General features: G+C 39.9%; 1 protein-coding gene across 2 annotated transcripts in view; it reads left to right on the top strand.

Annotated features, from left to right (window-relative positions):
* Positions 1-20188, top strand: part of ETF1 (eukaryotic translation termination factor 1) — a 34888-nt gene that overhangs the window by 4285 nt on the left and 10415 nt on the right. Inside the window, exons 3-9 of one of the 2 annotated variants that reach the window (XM_070732725.1) lie at positions 2332-2511; positions 9087-9262; positions 9345-9484; positions 11669-11807; positions 13746-13936; positions 18562-18691; positions 19801-19956. In XM_070732725.1, coding sequence (XP_070588826.1) covers positions 9100-9262; positions 9345-9484; positions 11669-11807; positions 13746-13936; positions 18562-18691; positions 19801-19956 — 919 coding nt within the window. In that variant the 5' untranslated portion in view covers positions 2332-2511; positions 9087-9099. The remainder of the gene's footprint in view (positions 1-2331; positions 2512-9086; positions 9263-9344; positions 9485-11668; positions 11808-13745; positions 13937-18561; positions 18692-19800; positions 19957-20188) is intronic. The other variant, XM_070732723.1, reaches the window with a different exon arrangement.

Here is a 20188-nt window from a genome sequence, read left to right as displayed (position 1 = left end):
CAAGTCTTCTGTCTATGTTCTATGTTTGTGACTCCTTATAAGTTTGCTCAAGGCAGATACTAACAAAGTTTGTGTCAGATTCTGGTAGAGTAATAAAGAGTCCATACAGCAAGTTTTGTAACTTTTTGTTTAAAAAAGTCTTGTGTGGAGATATCAGAAAAGTTGTGCTTTTTCAATTGTAAAATTTTCATATAAAATTTGGTTTTAGGTGCAGTGTTTTTAAATTTAATTTTCAGGCAACAGCATGATATACTTGCAACGTCTTAACTAAAATACACAGATTTGAATATTCTGTCTTAGAAGAAATGCTTTTCTTTTGTTTCCTTACTTTACATTTTCTAGGACCTAGCAAGTTATTTTGGAATATAGATTGTTGCACAATGATCTCATAACAGGCTGCATTTCTAAGTGGAGGGTTATTTTTTATTAAATGAGAGAGTATTATAACTCAGTAGAGATTCCTGCTAATCTGCTTTATAAAATCATTGACTCCAAATAGCTCAAAGCAGTTTTCAGTAATGCTTTAGCTTATATAAGGAACTCCCCTGTCAACCGTATTTTCTGCATCTGTATCGTGATTTGAGACATAGTTGATGATCTCCAAATCAATTGATAGGAAGAAACATTAGGAAGAAATGAGAAATAAGGTAGAAAGAGTAAAACTGGCCTACGAGCAAGTAGCGCTTGTGACAAATCTTTAGGGTTTCTATTAGTGCACACACACACCTAAACGTTATAGCTGCTTGAGCCTACAGTGATAACAATTTTGTGGAAAATTTTAAATTGGAAAACTTTCTAACTGCTTTATAATATTTGTATTTAATACTTTCTTCTTCAGTGTTATTTATAAATGAATAGGAGGCATATGTATGAAAGAGAATGACACAAATTTGTGAAAATACCAATATCTTTTTACTATGCTTTATGAACAGCACATTTTTCCAGCCAGTATGGAAACTTTCAATCCTACCTTGAGGCTGAAAAACCAGGAAAACAAGTTTAGATTTTGTTATGAAATAATAACAATAATATTAAATGGCTCTGAATTGTTTTGAATCCTAAATTAATCATTTTGTAGTTAAAATTGAGCAAACCTAGATGGAAAATTAAACTATTAAGTTTTGAATTTCTGATACTTGCAATTTTTAAAAAAATAATTTTTGCTCCCCCATGAGTAGTTAACCTCTCCTACATTTATAAAATGAGGAAACAGTACCTTTTAAAAAGAAAACACCTCTTCAAAGAGAACTGCAAAAGAGCAGATTATTGTTGCAGGAATGGCTTCTCTGCTATCAGATTTGCATTTCCTTGTTGCATTTCCCTGTTAATGCAACGATTAATACTTTTTTTTGCAAGAGTATGATTACTACTTTTGCTTGTTTCTTCCAATTATCCTATTAGTTGTTTTTTTTAAAAGATATGCTGCAAATTTTGTGTGCATAAAGGAAAGGTTCCCTCAGACTTATGTGCTAGTAGTTCCCAATTCTAGGTGGCGGTGCTCATCTCTGTTTCAAAGCTGAAGAGCCAGTGCTGTCCAAAGACGTTTCCGTGGTCATGTGATTGGCATGGTGCATGGAACATGTTAATTTACCTCCAAAGCTGTCCTCTGTGGCGGCCCTGACCCTCTGGAATCAACTCCCCCTGGAGATTAGGATTGCCCCCACCCTCCTTGCCTTTCGCAAACTCCTCAAAACCCACCTCTGTTGTCAGGCATGGGGAAATTGATTCCCCTGGGCTGTTTCCACTTTATGTATGGTCTGTATGAGATGCATGATTGTTTTTTATATTAAGGGTTTAAAATTGTTTTAATGTACAGTGTTCCCTCGATTTTCGCGGGTTCGAACTTCGCGAAAAGTCTATACCACGGTTTTTCAAAAATATTAATTAAAAAATACTTTGCGGGTTTTTTCCCTATGCCACGGTTTTTCCCACCCGATGACGTCATATGTCATCGCCAAACTTTCGTCTGCTTTTAATAAATATTTTTTTTAATAAAGTTTAATAAATAAACATGCTGAGTAATAATCTAAATGGTTGCTAAGGGAATGGAAAATTGCAATTTAGGGGTTTAAGTGTTAAGGGAAGGCTTGTGATACTGTTCATAGCCAAAAATAGTGTATTTACTTCCGCATCTCTACTTCGTGGAAATTGGACTTTCGCGGGCGGTCTCGGAACGCATCCCCCGCGGAAAGCGAGGGAACACTGGATTTGTACTGTTTCTTGTTGTGAGCCGCTCCGAGTCTCCGGAGAGGGGTGGCATACAAATCTAATAATAATAAAGGTGGTCCCTATTTTTCTTCTTGCATTTTTACATATTTTGCGAACTGCTAGGTTGGCAGAAGCTGGGACAAGTAATGAGAGCTCACTCCATTATGCGGTGCTAGGGATTCGAACCACCAAACTGCCGACCTTTCTGATTGACAAGCTCAGCCAGCATCTTAGTCAATGAGCCACTACGTTCCTTCTTTTGTGTGCATACCCACACATAAAACAGATGTGAGGAGAAAGAAGGTATATTACAAATATCGAAAAGGGTCATTCTTTGTCAAGTGGACCAAGTGTCCACTTGACTGATTTTTGCAGCTTTATTTGAAAACAAACCATCACAAAAACAACATATATGATAGGAAAAATATGTGCTCTTTCTAATGAAATAAAAATGGAGATGATTGAAGGTGAGAAATCAGAGAGCTCTGTTTCATCACCTTAAATCATCTTCATTAAAAGGAGCACTTTTTTTCTATCGCTCTCTGTTTTCTCACCTTCAATCATCTTCATTTTTATTTCATTAGAAAGAGCAAGTTTTTTCCTATCATATATGTTGTTTTTGTGATGGTTTCTTTTCAAATAAAGCTTCAATTTCACCTGGGCCAGGACAAAGAATGACCCAAAATATGTCAGTATTTATTTTTAATATGATGTTTCATGTGCTTTATAACTTCCTACAAAACATAATTATTTTGCAAAAAAAATGCATTATAAAGTTCCTGCTTAATCATATTAAGTATGTAATTAAGGATAATGTTTCATTCAGCTAAGCTTGTTAATAATAAAGCATTTGATCTAAATTCTCAGGAATACTTGTCCATCCCAACTCTAAACCTAATTCTTAAAAAATGCAAAGACACTTCTCTAAAATATTCTGCATTCCTCCAAAATGTTTAAAATTAAATTTATGCTACCATATCATAATGCTTCCTTGGATTTTTTTGCTGGTGCAAATAACATACAGTTATCAGTAAAACCCTTTGTATCTTAGATGTCTTTATTTTTCTGATTTGTATTGTTCTGATCCTGTTATGTCAGCTTTTGTCCGAAACTTGTTGGTGATCTCATTATTTTCTGGGGTCAGTAAAAAGAAAAGCTGTTTTAAGTTCTTGGTAAGGTCTTTCCTATTTCTACTTTTGCAAAGGAATATATGACAGGCTGTCAGATGTTTATACTAAGTCTCATCCTCATAAGTGAAATAAAGCTACTTACTTAACTGACTCACCCCTAGTCCTTTGTTCCTTATTTGTATTTCTGGATTAGTTAATCCATGTATTTTAGGTATCTCATAGTCCTGTGATGGTGAACCTATGGCATGCAGAACCTGCATTTTTGGCACGCGTGCCATCGCCAGCTGCTCAAACGCGCCCCCCCCCCCCCAAAAAAAAAATAAGCTAGCCTTTGTGCATGCTGGAGCACCGAAAACCCAAAGATCAGCTGGCCAGTGCATTTATGTCTGTATTGGGGGCATTTTTGGTCCCAAAAATGCCCAAAAAATCAGGCATGTACATGCAGGCTAGCTGGTCCTTGGGTTTCTGGCGTGTTCGAAGACCAGCTGGCTGGCACGCACAGGCTAGCTGGGCTTTGGGTTTCTGAGCCTCTGGCGCACGCATATGTGCGTGCTTCCAATTTGGGCACTCTGTGCCGAAAAGGTTCCCCATCACTGTCATAGTCTATCAAAGAACCTAGATACAAAATACTGCCTGCTGTTTTCATTTACCCAGAGTTCCTTGACAGTGAGATGGGCAGTATATAAATGTAATAAATACGTAAATAAAAATGTATGATCAAATCCATCCTCATATCTCTTTCATTAAACAATACAAATTAATTTCTCTCAATTTGAGGAAAAAGCTTTAAAAATAAATTACTGTTTTTTTCTGATGCCAGATTCAATGGTAAAAGTGCTTGCTTTAGATGTCAGTAAAATGCTTCACAAGGGAATGTTATTTCAGGTGGCGAATAATTATAATAGAATATTTTGGTGCTGTGCAAAAATGTGTTAGTTTATTTTGCCAACTTAGACCAGCATATCAACATCATGTACACTTGAAGGAGCAGGATTTAGGAGAAGTAATAATTAGTAATTTGGACAATTAGGGCAGTATGCTTTAGCTGGAACTAAGCACAAAACTATCACATTCTGCTGAGGCCAGAACAGGTCTGATTTCTCATGGTTATATAGCTCTGTATATACAGGTGTGACTTACTATCAAAACTTGCTCCCAGGCCTGTGGCCATCATTGTACCCACTGGAATGGCTTGAAACATCTCTTAATACCACCCAACCAGTCCTGGTTAAGATCAAATTGCTTGTGCCTGGTTTTACTTTTCCTCTAGACCCCCGGTTCCCAATGTGGGGCCTAAGCCCCACAGAGGGGCAATTTTATTTTTAATAGGGGCAGTTGGAACCTTGTTTAAACCAAGTTAATGGCCTTTGTAGGCTTCCTCCACATGAGTAGGAGTTCACTTTTTGAATAGTAAGACTTATATGTCACGGCGGGTTGTGTGTATGAGGATTTTAGAGATGCTTAGGTGGGGCATGGGCAAAAAAAAGGTTGGGAACCACTGCTCTAGGCTAACTTTTCCTAGGTGGCATCATGCTAGTCCTGGAGTTTAGCCTGTGTGCCTACTCCAAGTAGGCTGAACATACTGACCTCCCATCGTGAGATATTATCCTACAAGAACAAACATGGCTCCATAGCTGCCTGAAATGGCAATACAAACCCAGCGTCATGATCAGGAATGATACATCAACTCAGCCCATGAAAAGCCATATTTGGAAGATGTAGTGATGATGCTACCTGGTTTGGGCAATGAAACATCTGTAAGAAAACAAAGAATCTCAGAGTACCAAGGACCCTTTATAAAATAGTTATTGGAAAACATCCTAACTACTCCCAAATTAACTTCAGAGAATAGAATGGCTGCAAAGATTACATGCGGCTAAATTCACCAGTTAACAAACCCTAACTTAAATCTCAAAGTGAACTGCAAAAATCCAACAGCAGGTTTCTATTATTAGAGAGATTCTATAGTAGACTAGTAACTGTAGTAAATGAAAACAGTCTTGTACTCTAGAGGCTTTCTCTTTGCCTACTAATTGTTGATGTTTAATAGTGTAGCTGACATGAAGTGAGAAAACAGCTGTATTGACCTAGTTGACTGACCTTGTAGGAACTGAATAAATATATTTTATTAAAATATTAGCATGCTTCTGTGAAAAAAGTATAGATATTTGTAAATACATCCAAATTTACCATTTTATTAAATGCTTTAATTGCTTGTAATTGCTTCTTTAGAAAAATACTTATACATAATTTGTGTTTTGCAATTCTCATTTTTAATTGCTGTGTTGATTAAGGGACTGGAAAATTCTGTTCATAGTGTAAGTCCAACACAAAGTGTTCATAATAATCCATAGCACCCTAAACGTTTCCCTTAAAATGTACAGGTACTTTTCCATAGCAGCTCTTATTTCAGATTTCTTTAGCTATTTCATCTTCACTAAAGACAAAATATCCTTAACTCTGTTCCTCAGTGCAGTGTTTTATTACTGAAACTCATTGAGTAAAAAATCATCTTGAATAATTGAAAGATTTGGAAATCAGTTTTCTTGGGAGGTGAAATCATGAAAGTTAATATGAATCTTCATTAAAATAGATTAAGATCTTGATCTTCATTGCAGTTTCTCCTAACTATAGATCTTGCTAATTCATACCAGCAGATGGCAGGAGAATGTTCTGGAGCTGTATGAAACTATGATTTGATTGACTTTTGTCCCTGTTGCATAGTCACATTCGATCTTGTGTGATTCACAGCTTTGTTCTTTCAATCTAAATACATTTTATTATATAATTTATTATATAATTTAAGAAACTGAGCAGCTCAATTATTAGTGTTCTACTATGTTTTCCTGAAAACAAGACCTTTCCCCAAATAAGCCCTAGTGAAGTGGTGGGCATGGCCAGCATCAGAGATGTGGGAGGCATGCAGTTTAGACATGCCATGGGAAAGCTGAGAGATGGTGGGTTGGAGCGGGTGACTCTAAGGCTTGTCTTTGCGCAGTGAGCACTGGCAGCAGTGGGAGGCACACAACCTGGACCTGCTTCACGGGAAGCAGGCACAAGCCAGGAGTGGATGGGCGGGTGCGGGAGGTTTGTCTTCACATCTCTCAGCTTGCATGCGGTCCATGTGAAATATCAGAAATGACTGACTTCCCCCCACACCTCTGACTTCCTCTGCTGCCGGTGCAAGACCAGGTCTTATACATTGACATGGACTAATGTGTGAAATAGGTATGGAATGGTCTTGAAAGGCAAGTTGCATCTCTTAGTGGTAATATTGGGTAAATAACTTCCTCCATTGAATTCTATAAGAACGGCTAACATTTTGGAACACCTAAGTAAACCTGACCATCTTTGTCTGGACATTGAAGTTAAGTAGAATTAGCCTAGTAGTGCTGGGGTGGGACTAGCAGGTAATTGTAGGGCAATTATTTGTACAGTGGCCCCTTGACTTTCGCGGGGGATACGTTCCAAGACCGCCCGCGAAAGTCAAAATTCCATGAAGTGGAAACGCTCCCTTCCTTCCTTCCTCCCCCTCCCTCCTCCATTCCTGGTTTAACTTACCCCCAGAACCCTCAGGGGGTACGGGGCGGCAAACTGAGGGCTTTGCTGCACTCGCTGCTGGTGTCTCCCATGGCGGTGGCAGCACCAGTGCTCAGGGTCAGAACAGGGGAAAGGGAAGCTCAAGGCAAGAGATATCCAGGCCAGGACTCGAAGCCGGGATTCCAGGCCAGTCAGCTGGGAGGTTGGACACTACCACTAATGGAGATGGTGAGCGGCAGTAAGCGACGGCAGCGGAAAGCCATCCCCGCGATTAGCGTGCGGCCCCCTGACTCAACAATGCTCTCAGCTCCTCCTCCCGCAAGGCTCAGCTTCAAGTGGAGCGTACCAACGCTCTGAGCATTAAAAGGGAGGGATCAGGAGGCTGGGGCGGAAGTGGGATATACTACGGGTTTTGAAAACTCATGGTACTGTATAGCCTTTCCACGAAAGTCGGAGACCTGCGAAAGTCGAGGGATCACTGTATTAGGAATTAACAAACAATTTTAGAATTTCAGTACTGTGGCCAAGAAAACTGCATGTTTAGATCATTCTTGTCACTAGTAGTTAAACTTGATCTGAAGGCATTTTAAACAAGCCTCATTAGGTTTAATTCTATTCAAACCTGTTTCTGCTATCCATATACAGTCATACCTCGTCTTACGAACCTAATTGGTTCCAGGGGGAGGTTCGTAAGACGAAAGGTTTGTAAGACGAAACATTGTTTCCCATAGGAAACAATGTAAAGTCAATTAATCCGTGCAACCAAAAAAAAACCCTGCAAATTTTTTCTGAACCATTCGGAGGCTGCTGGGAAGCCACGCGGCTGTTTTAAAAGGTGACAGCCGGGCTGGGGGGCTTCCCAGCAGCACCCTGAACACGGACGTTCGGCAAAAGTTCGGGGTTCGGGAGGCTGCTGGGAAGCCCCCCAGCCCGGCTGTGACCTTTTAAAACAGCCGGGGGGCTTCCCAGCAGCCTCCTGAACGCCGAACCCGGAAGTTCGGGTTTGGCGTTCGTAACACGAAAAAAGTTCGTAAGAAGAGGCAAATTTTTTCTGAACCCCGGGTTCGTATCTCGAGTTGTTCGTAGACGAGGGGTTCATATCTTGAGGTACCACTGTAGCTCTTTCTATAGTCTGCAGCAGTACTGTAGTGCATTGTGGTTTTGCAATTTGTTTTGTACATATTTGCATGCGGTGCAAAAGCAGTTATTGAAACGAATGTACAGACAGCTCTCTTTTAAATCACTTATATCCATATAATTTTCTTTACATTTTCTACAATTTAATTGGTTGCCTGTATCTAAGATCTATTTGTGTTGTAAAGTTGACATGTCTCAAACATCTAAATAGATTTGGGCATTAAACCAAAGGCTCTTTATTAAAGGTTTTGGCAAATAGGAAATGCTGCTTTAGTAGTACTACATTTTGCTTTGAAAACATTCCAGAAGGTGGAATGTATTGCTTAGGGATACTATTGGTACCTATGGGTAGCTGAGTGCTGCGAGATGACATTGGCAAGGTCAATATGACAAAAATTTTCACTAGTTGTAGAAGGTTTCTATGACCATTTTGAGAAGATGGGGAACTGCTAGTGAATTTCCATCAAAGCATATTTTTGCCACACTAATTTTATCTTTACTGTTTTCTGTAGAGAGAATTAGATTAAATAAAAGAGATACCACTCATGTTTAATCTCCTGACAGCTAAATAATAAACACTGGTATAGGAAATTTAAAGTATTCTTTTTTAAAAAATTCCGTACTCTTGGTGGAGGATTAAATGACTAGCTGATGATCCAAGCACACTGTGTTTGTGTGTGTTCACAAATACATACACATCCCTTACAATTGAAAAATCCCATATGAAGATGAGTAATTTGTTAATTGACTTTAAGTGTGATTCGGGTAGATGGGAAAGCTGGAAATTTATTAAATAGAATATATTTAAAAAGGAATAGGGAGAAAGGTTTCCATAGTAGTTAACAAATTTAAAAGGATATGAAACCATTGTTTCTTTAACTGCATTAAATATGCTAAAATGAAAAGCCCCTGTTGTAGTATCATGTCAAATGTTGTTATGTGCACAAACCATTGTACCTTTACAATAATTTATATGGCTGCCCATTTCATCCACATTTAGTATGGAAATCATATCCCTTAAATATTTACATTGCTTGTATGAACCTTTATCCTTGTCCTTTTGTATTTTAGCAATGGCACCAGCATGATATCCTTGATCATTCCCCCCAAAGACCAGATTTCCCGAGTGGCAAAAATGTTAGCCGATGAGTTTGGCACAGCATCAAATATTAAGTCTCGAGTGAATCGTCTTTCGGTCCTTGGCGCCATTACTTCTGTACAGCAACGGCTAAAATTATATAACAAAGGTAAAATATATTGCTAATTCCATTATAGATAAAATGATTCAAGCTTCAGCAATACTTAAGATTATATCTTTGTTTTTTACAGTACCTCCGAATGGTCTGGTTGTTTATTGTGGAACAATTGTAACAGAAGAAGGAAAAGAGAAGAAAGTGAATATTGATTTTGAACCCTTCAAACCAATAAATACATCATTGTATTTGTGTGATAATAAATTTCATACAGAGGTAAGTTAACTTTTTTATTTTTCTCTAAAATGAACTATACAATCTACTATTTATTTAATAGCAAGAAAAGCTACTGAGCATTGGGAAGTCTAGTCATATATGAGAACATCATCATTTTCCTGAACATCATTTTCACAACTTCCACAACTTGTTGAAAATTGCATTTTTAAAGGAGATGGAGACAAAAGAAAAAATTAGAACGTGTGAACATAAATATTATCTGAGAACTGAATTACACTGAATTTTGTTTTGCAAAGCATTACATAATCACATATCACCCAAGTGATTTAAATGGACTGTCTTAGTAAAATTTAGTAAAAGTCAGATTCTGGATTTGCTAATAGCTATAGCACTTAGACTTATGTATTACTTCACGATGCTTCTCAGCCTTCTCTTAAATGGTTTACAAAGTCAGCCTGCTGCCCCCAACAATCTCAGTCCTCATTTTACTGACCTTGGAACGATGGAAGTCTGAGTCAACCTTGAGCAGGTCAGGATCGAAATGCTGGCAGTCAGCAAAATTATCCTGCAACATTGCATTCTAACCATTACGCCACCACAGCTAATCTTAGACTTGCAGCGTGTTACCTTCATTTTGTATATCTGGTTGTTATGTGACACTCACACCCTTATTACTAAGCCTGGTAGCAATCACTAACAGCTTTTATGTTGGTAAACAATGCAAGCCCAAAATTACCGTATTTTTGGGAGTGTAAGACGCACCTTAGTTTTGGGGGAGGAAAATAGGGAAAAGAATCTGCTTAGCAGGTAGCGTCCTTAGTCTGGTCAGCTTCAGCGCATTATTTTATTCCCTGGTTAGGGCTTTAAAAAAAACCTAATTCAGAGAGAGTAACAATGAAAGAGTTTGCAAGCCAGTAAGAGCTGGGAACATCATTAGCACCTAGAAAGAAACAGTCTGAGCAAGTAGAGCAATGGAAAAAACCCTGCAAAGACTTAGGGTTTGGAAAACATTCTTCTTTGCAGAGAGTAACAATGAAAGAGCTTGCAAGCGGGTAAGAGCTGGGAACATTAATAGCACCCGGTTAGGGCTGGAAAGAAACATCTGGAGCAAGTAAAGCATTCTAAGATTGGGACTTTACTGATATTAAAGCTGTAGTATAGACAGCTCAAATCATTTGAGCGTCATCCATCTAGGAATATCTTCCTTCTTCAGACAATGATGAGTTTGAACTTCACTTGGGTTTTTAATGTACTGTGTTTTCCCAAAAATAATAAGGCCAATCAGGCTTCTCAGTGCATACATTGCAGAGTGTCTTCCGCTCTTTTTGTGGAGGACACTCTTGGCCACGAGAGCAAGCGAGAGGCGGGTGTGCGTACACCCATGGGACTAGCTCGGCTCCTCTGGGCTCTGCCTACAGCAATTTGAAACGTGCTGTTGGCTGCAAGGAAGAGGAGGTGAGCATTGATTCCTGTCTCCTCACAAGCAGGAGTGCGTTTCAAAATGTTTCAGAAGCAGTCCAGAGGAGGCAAGCCAATTCCACGGGGTACGTGTGTACCTGCTTCTTGCTTGTGCATGCGTGCTCTCTCTGTCTCCCTCCTTCCCCCCACCCACCCACCCCCAAGCCAAAAGAGTGCCCGCTTCCGGCTGGGAGAGCGAGAACTAGAGAGAGACAGGTGTGCACATACCCCGCAGAACTGGCTTGGTTCCTCTTGGCTCTGCCTCCAGCAGTATATGGAAACACGTCCCACCTGCCAGAAATGAGTCTGTCTCATTTCTGGATCAGGACTCTGCAAGGCTTGTGTTGTTGCATGCATGAATGGCAGCAGGATTGGTATGATGAAGTTCATGGCAGTCCTGCAGTTCGCGCACTTAACAGCACAACAAGCCTTGCAGAGTCCTGTTTAATGAGGCTGTGGCAGCGGGCCAGCCGCTTGGCTGATGCTAAGAACAGAGAGGGGAGGCGGAGGCGATGAGAAATCCAGTCCCACGCAAAGCCCTGACTTATTTTCAGAAAAACACGGTGCAAAAGAGTACAATGATGGTAGTTTAAACATCTCAAATTAATTTAATTTGTTAGTTTTAAGAACTTGGCGTAATTATGAGTATAAAAGTATGCTCCAAAAGTAAGTTTATATAAAAGTTCCTTCAGGAGAATATCTCTTTTGTCTGATTTGTTGTACATCAGCTTGTTCAAACTCAGTTTCTGTCATGTTGACTTTTAGGCTCTTACAGCACTATTGTCAGATGATAGCAAATTCGGTTTCATTGTAATAGATGGTAGTGGTGCACTTTTTGGAACGCTTCAAGGAAATACCAGAGAGGTGCTGCACAAATTCACAGTGGATCTTCCAAAGAAGCACGGTATTGTATTAAAAAAAAAAGATTGATGTGCTTTTAGAAAGAATAGTTTTGGGGGAGTAAGACTTAAAAGCAGTTCAGTGATATTTGAGAGGCTGTATCTTGAATAGTTTGTTTTTCTCAATGTGTTTGGGTAATTCCAGTACAGTAATTTGGAGGCTAAAATTAAGACAGAGATCAAATTAACATCAGTTGATATTCTGTGGAGCTGACAGGATAATCACTGAACATGCTTAGTTTCATAAAATGGCTCCATACAATACTCCAGTTGCATCTCAGTCATTCATTAAAAAGGATGCTTAAACATTGGATATGAGAGCTTTTTGTTTTGCTTTTACATATGAAATTAGCACAGAACAGAAACTACATGTATGGAAATAGATGTTCCAAATTTGGTTACTTACATAGCTATCTCATTGAATATATTTCTGTACTCCTAGTTAAAATTAATCTAAATGGATTACAGTCAAAATTTTGCTTTTGAAACAAAGCATTAACTAAATTTGAAATATTAAGATACAATTTGTATAAAAATACACAATAAAAAAACAAACACAGATGTTTTAACTATAAGGACAAACCCTCAGGATACTTCACTGAGGGCATTCCAACATTGAAAACTCCCCCATGCTGGGTTGCTACTTGCCACTTCTAAGTTGACTTTAAATGACTACTTTGAATAGATACCGCAAACTGCTACATTATTTTGCACTAATTGAACTGTCCAAGGGCTACCCTACTTTTCATTCAATAATCTAAATGTAAAGTTGCTACTATATGGTATAATGTTGAAAGCTATCTCTAAGTAGGGTAACTGGTACACTAGCCTGACCTCATGAAAAATGCTTTGTGCTACTTGAGCCTTTAATGTAAAAGATGGATCTAGAAATTCCCCTACCTAGCTAAGAACTTGATCATTTATATAACCACATGAAGAATAGGTTGATTTCCCCTCACTTGGCAATAAATTAGCCACTAACAGCACTTCTGACTTATTTTGATGGCACATCAGTACATTGAATCTTATTCAGTACATTCCTAACAGTTTGGTGTTCTTATGTAGATGTTGATCAGCAAACTTCGTGGTATTAAAATCTATCAAGAGTTTCAGGGAAGCAACAGAATTGTACTGTCCCTGCAAATATAAATCCAACACGATAATTATAATTGTTTTGCCACCAAAACAAGCTTAAACCCATTGAAGTGAATCTAGAAAATCTGCAGGATATTTGGATGTGATCAATCATTGTGTACTTAAGCATCTTGTCCAGGAAGAAATTTTATTCATTAGCCTGTAATTATTTAAATATTTTAAATCCATTTTTCCAAGACAAGCCTCATTGCAACCCCCTTTTATGAAACTGGAGTCACTTCTAGTCATGTGGTGGAATTTATAAATCTCCTAAATTCAGCTGAATATTAAATAAAATAATCTGTGAGGAAAAAGAGGCCAGTGATTACTGTATACAATTGTTTGACACTACCAAGTATGTTATCTGCATCAGCACATCTTAAAAAATGAGGCATTTCCCCTCCCCATCCCCAAATCTTGATAAGACATCTTTTTAATTTCTTAGATTGAACTCTTGAACATGTAGATTCTTAAGTTATTGCCAGTTCGATTTAGTACAAAGTCTAGCAAAGAGCTACAGAAAAGAGCTACAGGGTTCTGAATAATTTCTAGCTTGGTCAGATCCTCAAAGTTCCTGAATCACATAAAGTTCTGTTGAGTGACATTGATAAGATATAGTGGTAGAGAAAATGTGTTTTGGGGTGGTATTCCATCACTGCCACAAAGTAAGCTTGGCATTGAACTTTTGCTAACATATTGCATGACTTCCTACATGTCATGGGCAGGTAACATTTGAGATAGACCCAACTTTGTCATATTAGTCTTAAAATGCTGACCAAACCTGTATTTGTATCTCTTGCCTTTCAAAGGGAGAGGAGGCCAATCTGCCTTGCGTTTTGCTCGTTTGAGAATGGAAAAACGTCACAACTATGTAAGGAAAGTAGCAGAAACTGCTGTGCAGCTGTTTATTTCTGGTGACAAGGTGAACGTAGCTGGTCTTGTGTTAGCAGGGTCAGCTGATTTCAAAACTGAATTAAGTCAATCAGATATGTTTGATCAGGTAAGTAGAAATAATTTACTGAAGGTTGTTAATTTTACTAGCAGTTATAAATGTATTATCTTATTAGTAGTTGTATGGCTTACTTGGATGCATCTATTTCCAATAGTAAGCTGTTAATACCAACTGAAATATGTGGATTTTGGAGCTATATTTATAAATATGAAATAGAAAATCAATAACATTGAGAATACTAAAGAAAAAGAGCTTACAGATTTTTAAATCTTGCCCTTTGGAATTGTTCTGTTTTTCTGCATAGTCACTCACATGTTTAGACTGCATTAGCCATTTTCATATATCAAGTCCTTCCCAAGAAGCTGGGATAGGCAAATCTTTTATGATGTTAAAGTTAAATTGCAGGATGTAAGCTGTCAATATGTTGTTACTAATATCTGGCACAGCTCTTATATTCAGACCACGTAAGTGCCACGATCACATCAAGGTTATAATGCCTCATAGGGGTTTATCACTTTTAATAATAGTAACATACTCATGACAAAAGGAGGTTATAATAAAATCAAAGGTGATAAATGCAATGTCTTAAGTAGACTACAGTTGTTGATGAAATGCTGTACAGTGATCCCTCTTTTTTCATGGGGATGCAATCCAAGGCCACCTGCGAAAAATGAATTTTTGCGAAGTAGAGGAAATATTTTTTTTATGTATTTAATGAGTATTTGGACTTTTAAAATCCTTTAAAACATGTACTGTACGTAAGAAATACTTGTACATGATATATTTTGTCACCTACAAGCCTAGTCTAATACATGTAAATAATAAAAAAAATACTTTTCATTTACACATCATAAGAAAAAACTTTTTATTTACAGTAATTAAAAAACACTTCATTTACGCACCATAAAAAAACTTTAGTCTAAGCCACGTAACATTAAAAAAAATTTTTTTTTGCGAGGATGGAAAAACATTGTGATCGGAAGTTGTTGCCGCTTTTTGCGCTCAAAGAGCATCTTGTAAGGTTGCAAGGCCTTGTCAAGCTTGTTACAAAATTGCAACGAACGAGTCATATTATCGTCCCATTCCTGGCTAGCCACTTTTGCTCTTTTAATGTGACAACTTGACACAGCTTGACAACTTCGGTCTTCTTCTTCCTTGCCGCCCGACTTGGTCAATTCTTCGAGTTCTATGTCAGTTAGCGGCTGGGAATGGCAGTCCAACAACTCATCAAAGTCTTGCATTGTCATGTCCAAAAATCCGGCAACTCCAATATAAGCGACCAACTGCAGTTTTCTGAACGGCGGTTGGATTTCGGCAGGTATAAAGCCCTAGTTGTCGCAAACAATATCCGGCCACAACTTCTTCCAGCTTGCGTTAATGGTAGCAGGCTTCATGTCTTTTAATGCCTTCTGAATATTTTGAAGTCACGTAGCAATTGTGTACTGCTGCCAGTATGTCTTGACGTTGACGTTTTCCGCTTCCTTTTTGTCATTTTCTTGAGCGGCATCGACATAGGCAACGATGTTGTCCATGGCATTCCTTGTGCATAAGGCCGTGAATGCCCTGATAACCCCCTGGTCCATTGGCTGAATAAGTGATGTAGTGTTGGCCGGCAGAAACTCAATCTGTACACCGTCATACTATAAATCAATAGCGTGGCCACCAGCGTTATCCATAAGGAGAAAAACTTGGAAAGGCAAACCCTTCTCTAATAGATAAACCTTCACTTGTGGGACAAAACACTGGTGGAACCAGTCTGAGGTCAGCATCTTTGTTATCCACACCTTGGAATTGTACATCCAATGTACGGGTAGCAAATTCTTGTTTTTATTCTTCAAGGCCCTTGGGGTTTTAGACTTGTAAATAAGCACTGGCTTTAACAAATATCCTGCAGGATTGCCGCACATCACGAGGGTTACGTGGTCTTTAAAGACTTTAAAGCCAAATGCTTTTGCTTCTTTTGAACAGGAAAGTTCTTGACAGCATTCTTTTCCAAAATGAAACAGTCTCGTCCATATTAAAAACTTTTTTGGGCTTACAATCACCATCCGATATAATCTTCTTGAACTTTATGTTCAAACATTTTTCAGGCTCTAGCATTGCTGAAACCTTGCAAACCACCCTTTGCTAGTTGTAAAAGATTTTTTACGACTAGATTGAAACTCGCTGGACGTTCCTGGTTGTGGTTCATCTTCTTCCTCTTCGTTGTCGTCGATCTCTTCAGGCTCACTACCCGCCAAACTCTTATACAGGCTCCTAGCCTTGGTTTGGATAATGTTCGAATTCAAGGCTATGCCCTTCTTTCGGCAGTCGTTTATCCATACAGCTAAAGCAGCTTCCATACGGACGATGGTTTTATTACGAGCCGTAACCACCCTCTTTGCCATCTTATTAAAGGAGAGAGAAGCAGTCTTCCTGATGTTAGCCTCACACTTCTTAATAGATCGTACTGAGGATTCATTAACACCAAAATGGCGTCCCTTGGCTGCACAGTTTCTCCCTTCCTTCAACATATCTAAAAGTTGAATCTTCTCAGCAGTCATCATTTTTCATTTGTGTTTAGCCTCATTACCAGCATGCTTGGGAGCCATTGCAGAGGGTCAAAATTGCAAAGAAACGCAAAAATCAAACTGCATAAAGTGAATATGACCACTAATCACCAATATTAATCACAGGCCAGAATACAAAATGGGACTCTGATTCGTCATTTCTAACGTTCGCACCAATCACAACCTCTCTTACAACGCATGTTACACTATGGTATCGCATCCGATGGTGCTGAATTTTTTATTTTTTGAGGGGATATTCATCTTTCACGGTTTTCCTCGATTTTCCTTCATTATCCACGATATAGCGGCCACAAGCCCCCTTTGATAATCTCGTGAAGTAGCAAATCTGCGAAAGATGAACTGCGAAGTAGCGAGGGATTACTGTATATCTTTTGCAATGCTTAAAACTTCACATTTAAGCATTGCTGGTTGTTACTTTATTTTTTAGAGTATAAGGCACACCACCACCACCACCCAAAAAATAGGGTGAAAATTTGGGTGTGTCTTATACAGTGATCCCTCGAGTTTCGCGTCCTCGAGCATCGCGAAAGGGCTATATCGCGAGTTTTCAACCCGGAAGTAAACTCCACCATCTGCGCATGCGTGCCCTTCCACGCATGCGTAGATGGTGGAGTTTCCCCGCCGGGCAGAGGCTTCCCTGGGTCTTCCCCCTCTTGCCCCGGTAAGACCCCAGCGGCGGCGCGAGCAACGGCGTGGGCTGGCGGGCGGCAGGCGCGCGGGAAACCCCAGCTCCGCTTCCCAGCTGGGAAGCGGAGCCGGCAACAGCCTGGGCGGGCGGGCAGCGCGCGCAAGCTTGGGGACACCCTAGCTCCGCTTCCCAGCTGGGAAGCGGAGCTAGGGTGTCCCCACCGCGCGCGCGTTGCTGGGGCCGCTTCCCAGCTGGAAAGCGGAGCTGGCAACAGCGTGGGCAGGCGGGCGGCGCGCGCGAGCTTGGGGACACCCCACCTCCGCTTCCCAGCTGGGAAGCGGAGCTAGGGTGTCCCCACCGCGCGCGCGTTGCTGGGGAAAGCGCGTGCGCTTGGGGACACCCCACCTCCGCTTCCCAGCTGGGAAGCGGAGCTAGGGTGTCCCCACGCGCGCGCGTGTTGCTGGGGAAAGCGCGCGCGCTTGGGGACACCCCACCTCTGCTTCCCAGCTGGGAAGCGGAGCTAGGGTGTCCCCACGCGCGTGCGCGTTGCTGGGGAAAGCGCGCGCGCTTGGGGACACCCCACCTCCGCTTCCCAGTTGGGAAGCGGAGCTGGGGTGTCCCCAAGCGCGCGCGCACCCCAGGCGCGAGCAACGGGGTGGGCGGGCGAAGGGCGGGCGGCAGTGGAAGTAAAAACACCATCTGCGCATGCGCAGATGGTGTTTTTACTTCCGCACCGCTACTTCGCTAAAAATCGATCATCGCGTGGGGTCCTGGAACGGAACCCTCGCGATGATCGAGGGATCACTGTACACTGAATGTAGCTAAAACCACGAGGCATGAAGGAGGTGATGGTCTGTGTCAATCCCTTGCAGCCTGGAACAGCTGATTGGAGGTATTCCAGGAGTATACTTGCCAATCAGCTGCTCTTTCTGAATGAGTCTGCAATAATGTGCTGATTCTGACCTGGCTGTTTGCTATTTGCTGCAAGGACTCAGAAAGCACACACAAGTAACTGATTCAGCAGGTTTCAATAACTTCTCTTTATATATAATACATGAAGTAAATGTACAACACCGAAAGCAAGTTTTCCAACATGCAAACCACAAGCAGCGTAGAAGAGTTTGAGTTTTGAGCAGCAGACTAGTTTACATCTCAGCACAGACTCAGAACTATATAGCTAAACCATGCCCAGGCTCCTTGATGTCTCCTTCCTTGTTGCTCACACAGCAAATACTGTTTCAGTTTCCAAACTGTCTTCAGCTCTCTCACACATTGACAGGGAGCTAGCAAGATGAATACCGATGGATGCTGGTAGGCAGAAGCAGATTTTTTTTTCTTATTTTCCTCCCCAAAATCTAAGGTATGTTTTATACTCCCAAAATACAGTATTTATTTCATCTTGTTGGATAATACTTTTATATTTTAATTGTTTATTTATCAGATTTTTTTCTAATATTAGACTTCTGTTTTTGCAGAGGTTGCAATCCAAAGTATTAAAGCTAGTTGACATCTCATATGGTGGTGAAAATGGATTCAATCAAGCAATTGAATTGTCCACTGAGGTCCTGTCTAATGTGAAATTCATTCAAGAAAAGAAGCTAATAGGTATGAAGAAATACACATCCATTGTACTCAGAAGCAGATAGGAAGATAAACAAGTAACTAGAACAATGATTTAATAGGCTATTGGGAATGAATGCCAATACAAACCAGATCATCGCAGTAATTATGCTTTCTGTGTGGGCTTTATGGGCAGATCATAAGGCAGTGGTAAAGACAAGTAGTGATAGGTTAGTATTAGGTCTTTATTCTGCAGAAAACCTATGCACACCTAGCATAACAATCAGTTAGTCTCTCCTGGCCACTATGTCAATTTGTCCATCAATCAGTAGCTCTTATTTACCACATCTTGTTTGATTCTTGTGGTAAGCTACTGTTGGGTATCGTCGGTGTACTCCAAACCAGACTTGGGTATTTTATGGCCCCTGGGCCATAGCCAGCCCTTTCTGGTCCATGTTAGATCAATCCAGAATTCGAAATCAGATATAAATAAGTGTATGCTGTGTACAATACAACTGCATTGCTTTTATTTTTGAAGGTGATGGCTATCCTCCTCCTCCTCTCCCCCCCCCCCCCCAGGTTTATTACAGTCCCCGTCCCATGTCGCCCTTTGGGGAAATTAATTGTCCACCCCTGTTCTGAATAAATAGATGGATGATCTTACCCAGTGACCTCATGTACACATTAAAAAAAAACAAGGGGCAAGGGCAGCAGTTCGTATGAATTTAACATCTCGCTTATTTCTCTTCCCTACAACTGTGTAGGACACTGCCTCTAATCCCCAATTCTTTTAGATAGTCAGGAACGTTTCTACAGTTGAAAGATCACCATAAGAGTGAATTGTTTCAATTCAAATCATCTATAGCAATAACCAGTGCTGTCTGAACCTGGACTGAAATATAAAAGAATACCCTGTAGCTGCGCATAATCATTCCCACCTACCAAAAGAAGAAATTGTAAAACATATTTAGTCTCATTTATTTTGATCTGATGAATAATTGTCTTCCTAAACATATTTGCCATTATCTCCTAAACATATTTGTCACTATTTGTCATAGTAATGTACCCTTCTTAGCCAAATTAATTTGTTTTTGTGCATGGAGTTAAAATAATCATATTTTATAACCTCTCTGTCTGGTTTGTACTAAATGTAGGGCGATATTTTGATGAAATCAGTCAGGACACAGGAAAATATTGTTTTGGGGTTGAAGATACTCTAAAAGCCTTAGAAATGGGAGCAGTAGAAATTCTGATAGTTTATGAGAACCTGGATATAATGAGATACGTACTTCATTGCCAAGGCACGGAAGGTATGTGATACCTATTGCTTTGCTCTTATGATTTCAGGAATTATTTGTATAGGTCACTGTAAATGTTTGCATTCTTGCTGCTTTCATTAATGGAAATCCATAGATTCTGACAGAAATAATTCTTGTGATATTAGTTTTGCAAATCAACCTCTAGCTTGTCCATATACAGTAATACCTCGTCTTACGAACTTAATTGGTTCCGGGAGGAGGTTCGTAAGGCGAAAAGTTCGTA

Source organism: Erythrolamprus reginae, chromosome 1 (assembly GCF_031021105.1).
Source record: "Erythrolamprus reginae isolate rEryReg1 chromosome 1, rEryReg1.hap1, whole genome shotgun sequence".
NCBI lineage: Eukaryota > Metazoa > Chordata > Lepidosauria > Squamata > Dipsadidae > Erythrolamprus > Erythrolamprus reginae.
Note: the sequence above shows the minus strand (reverse complement) of the source record. Positions and strands in the feature narration are given on the sequence as shown.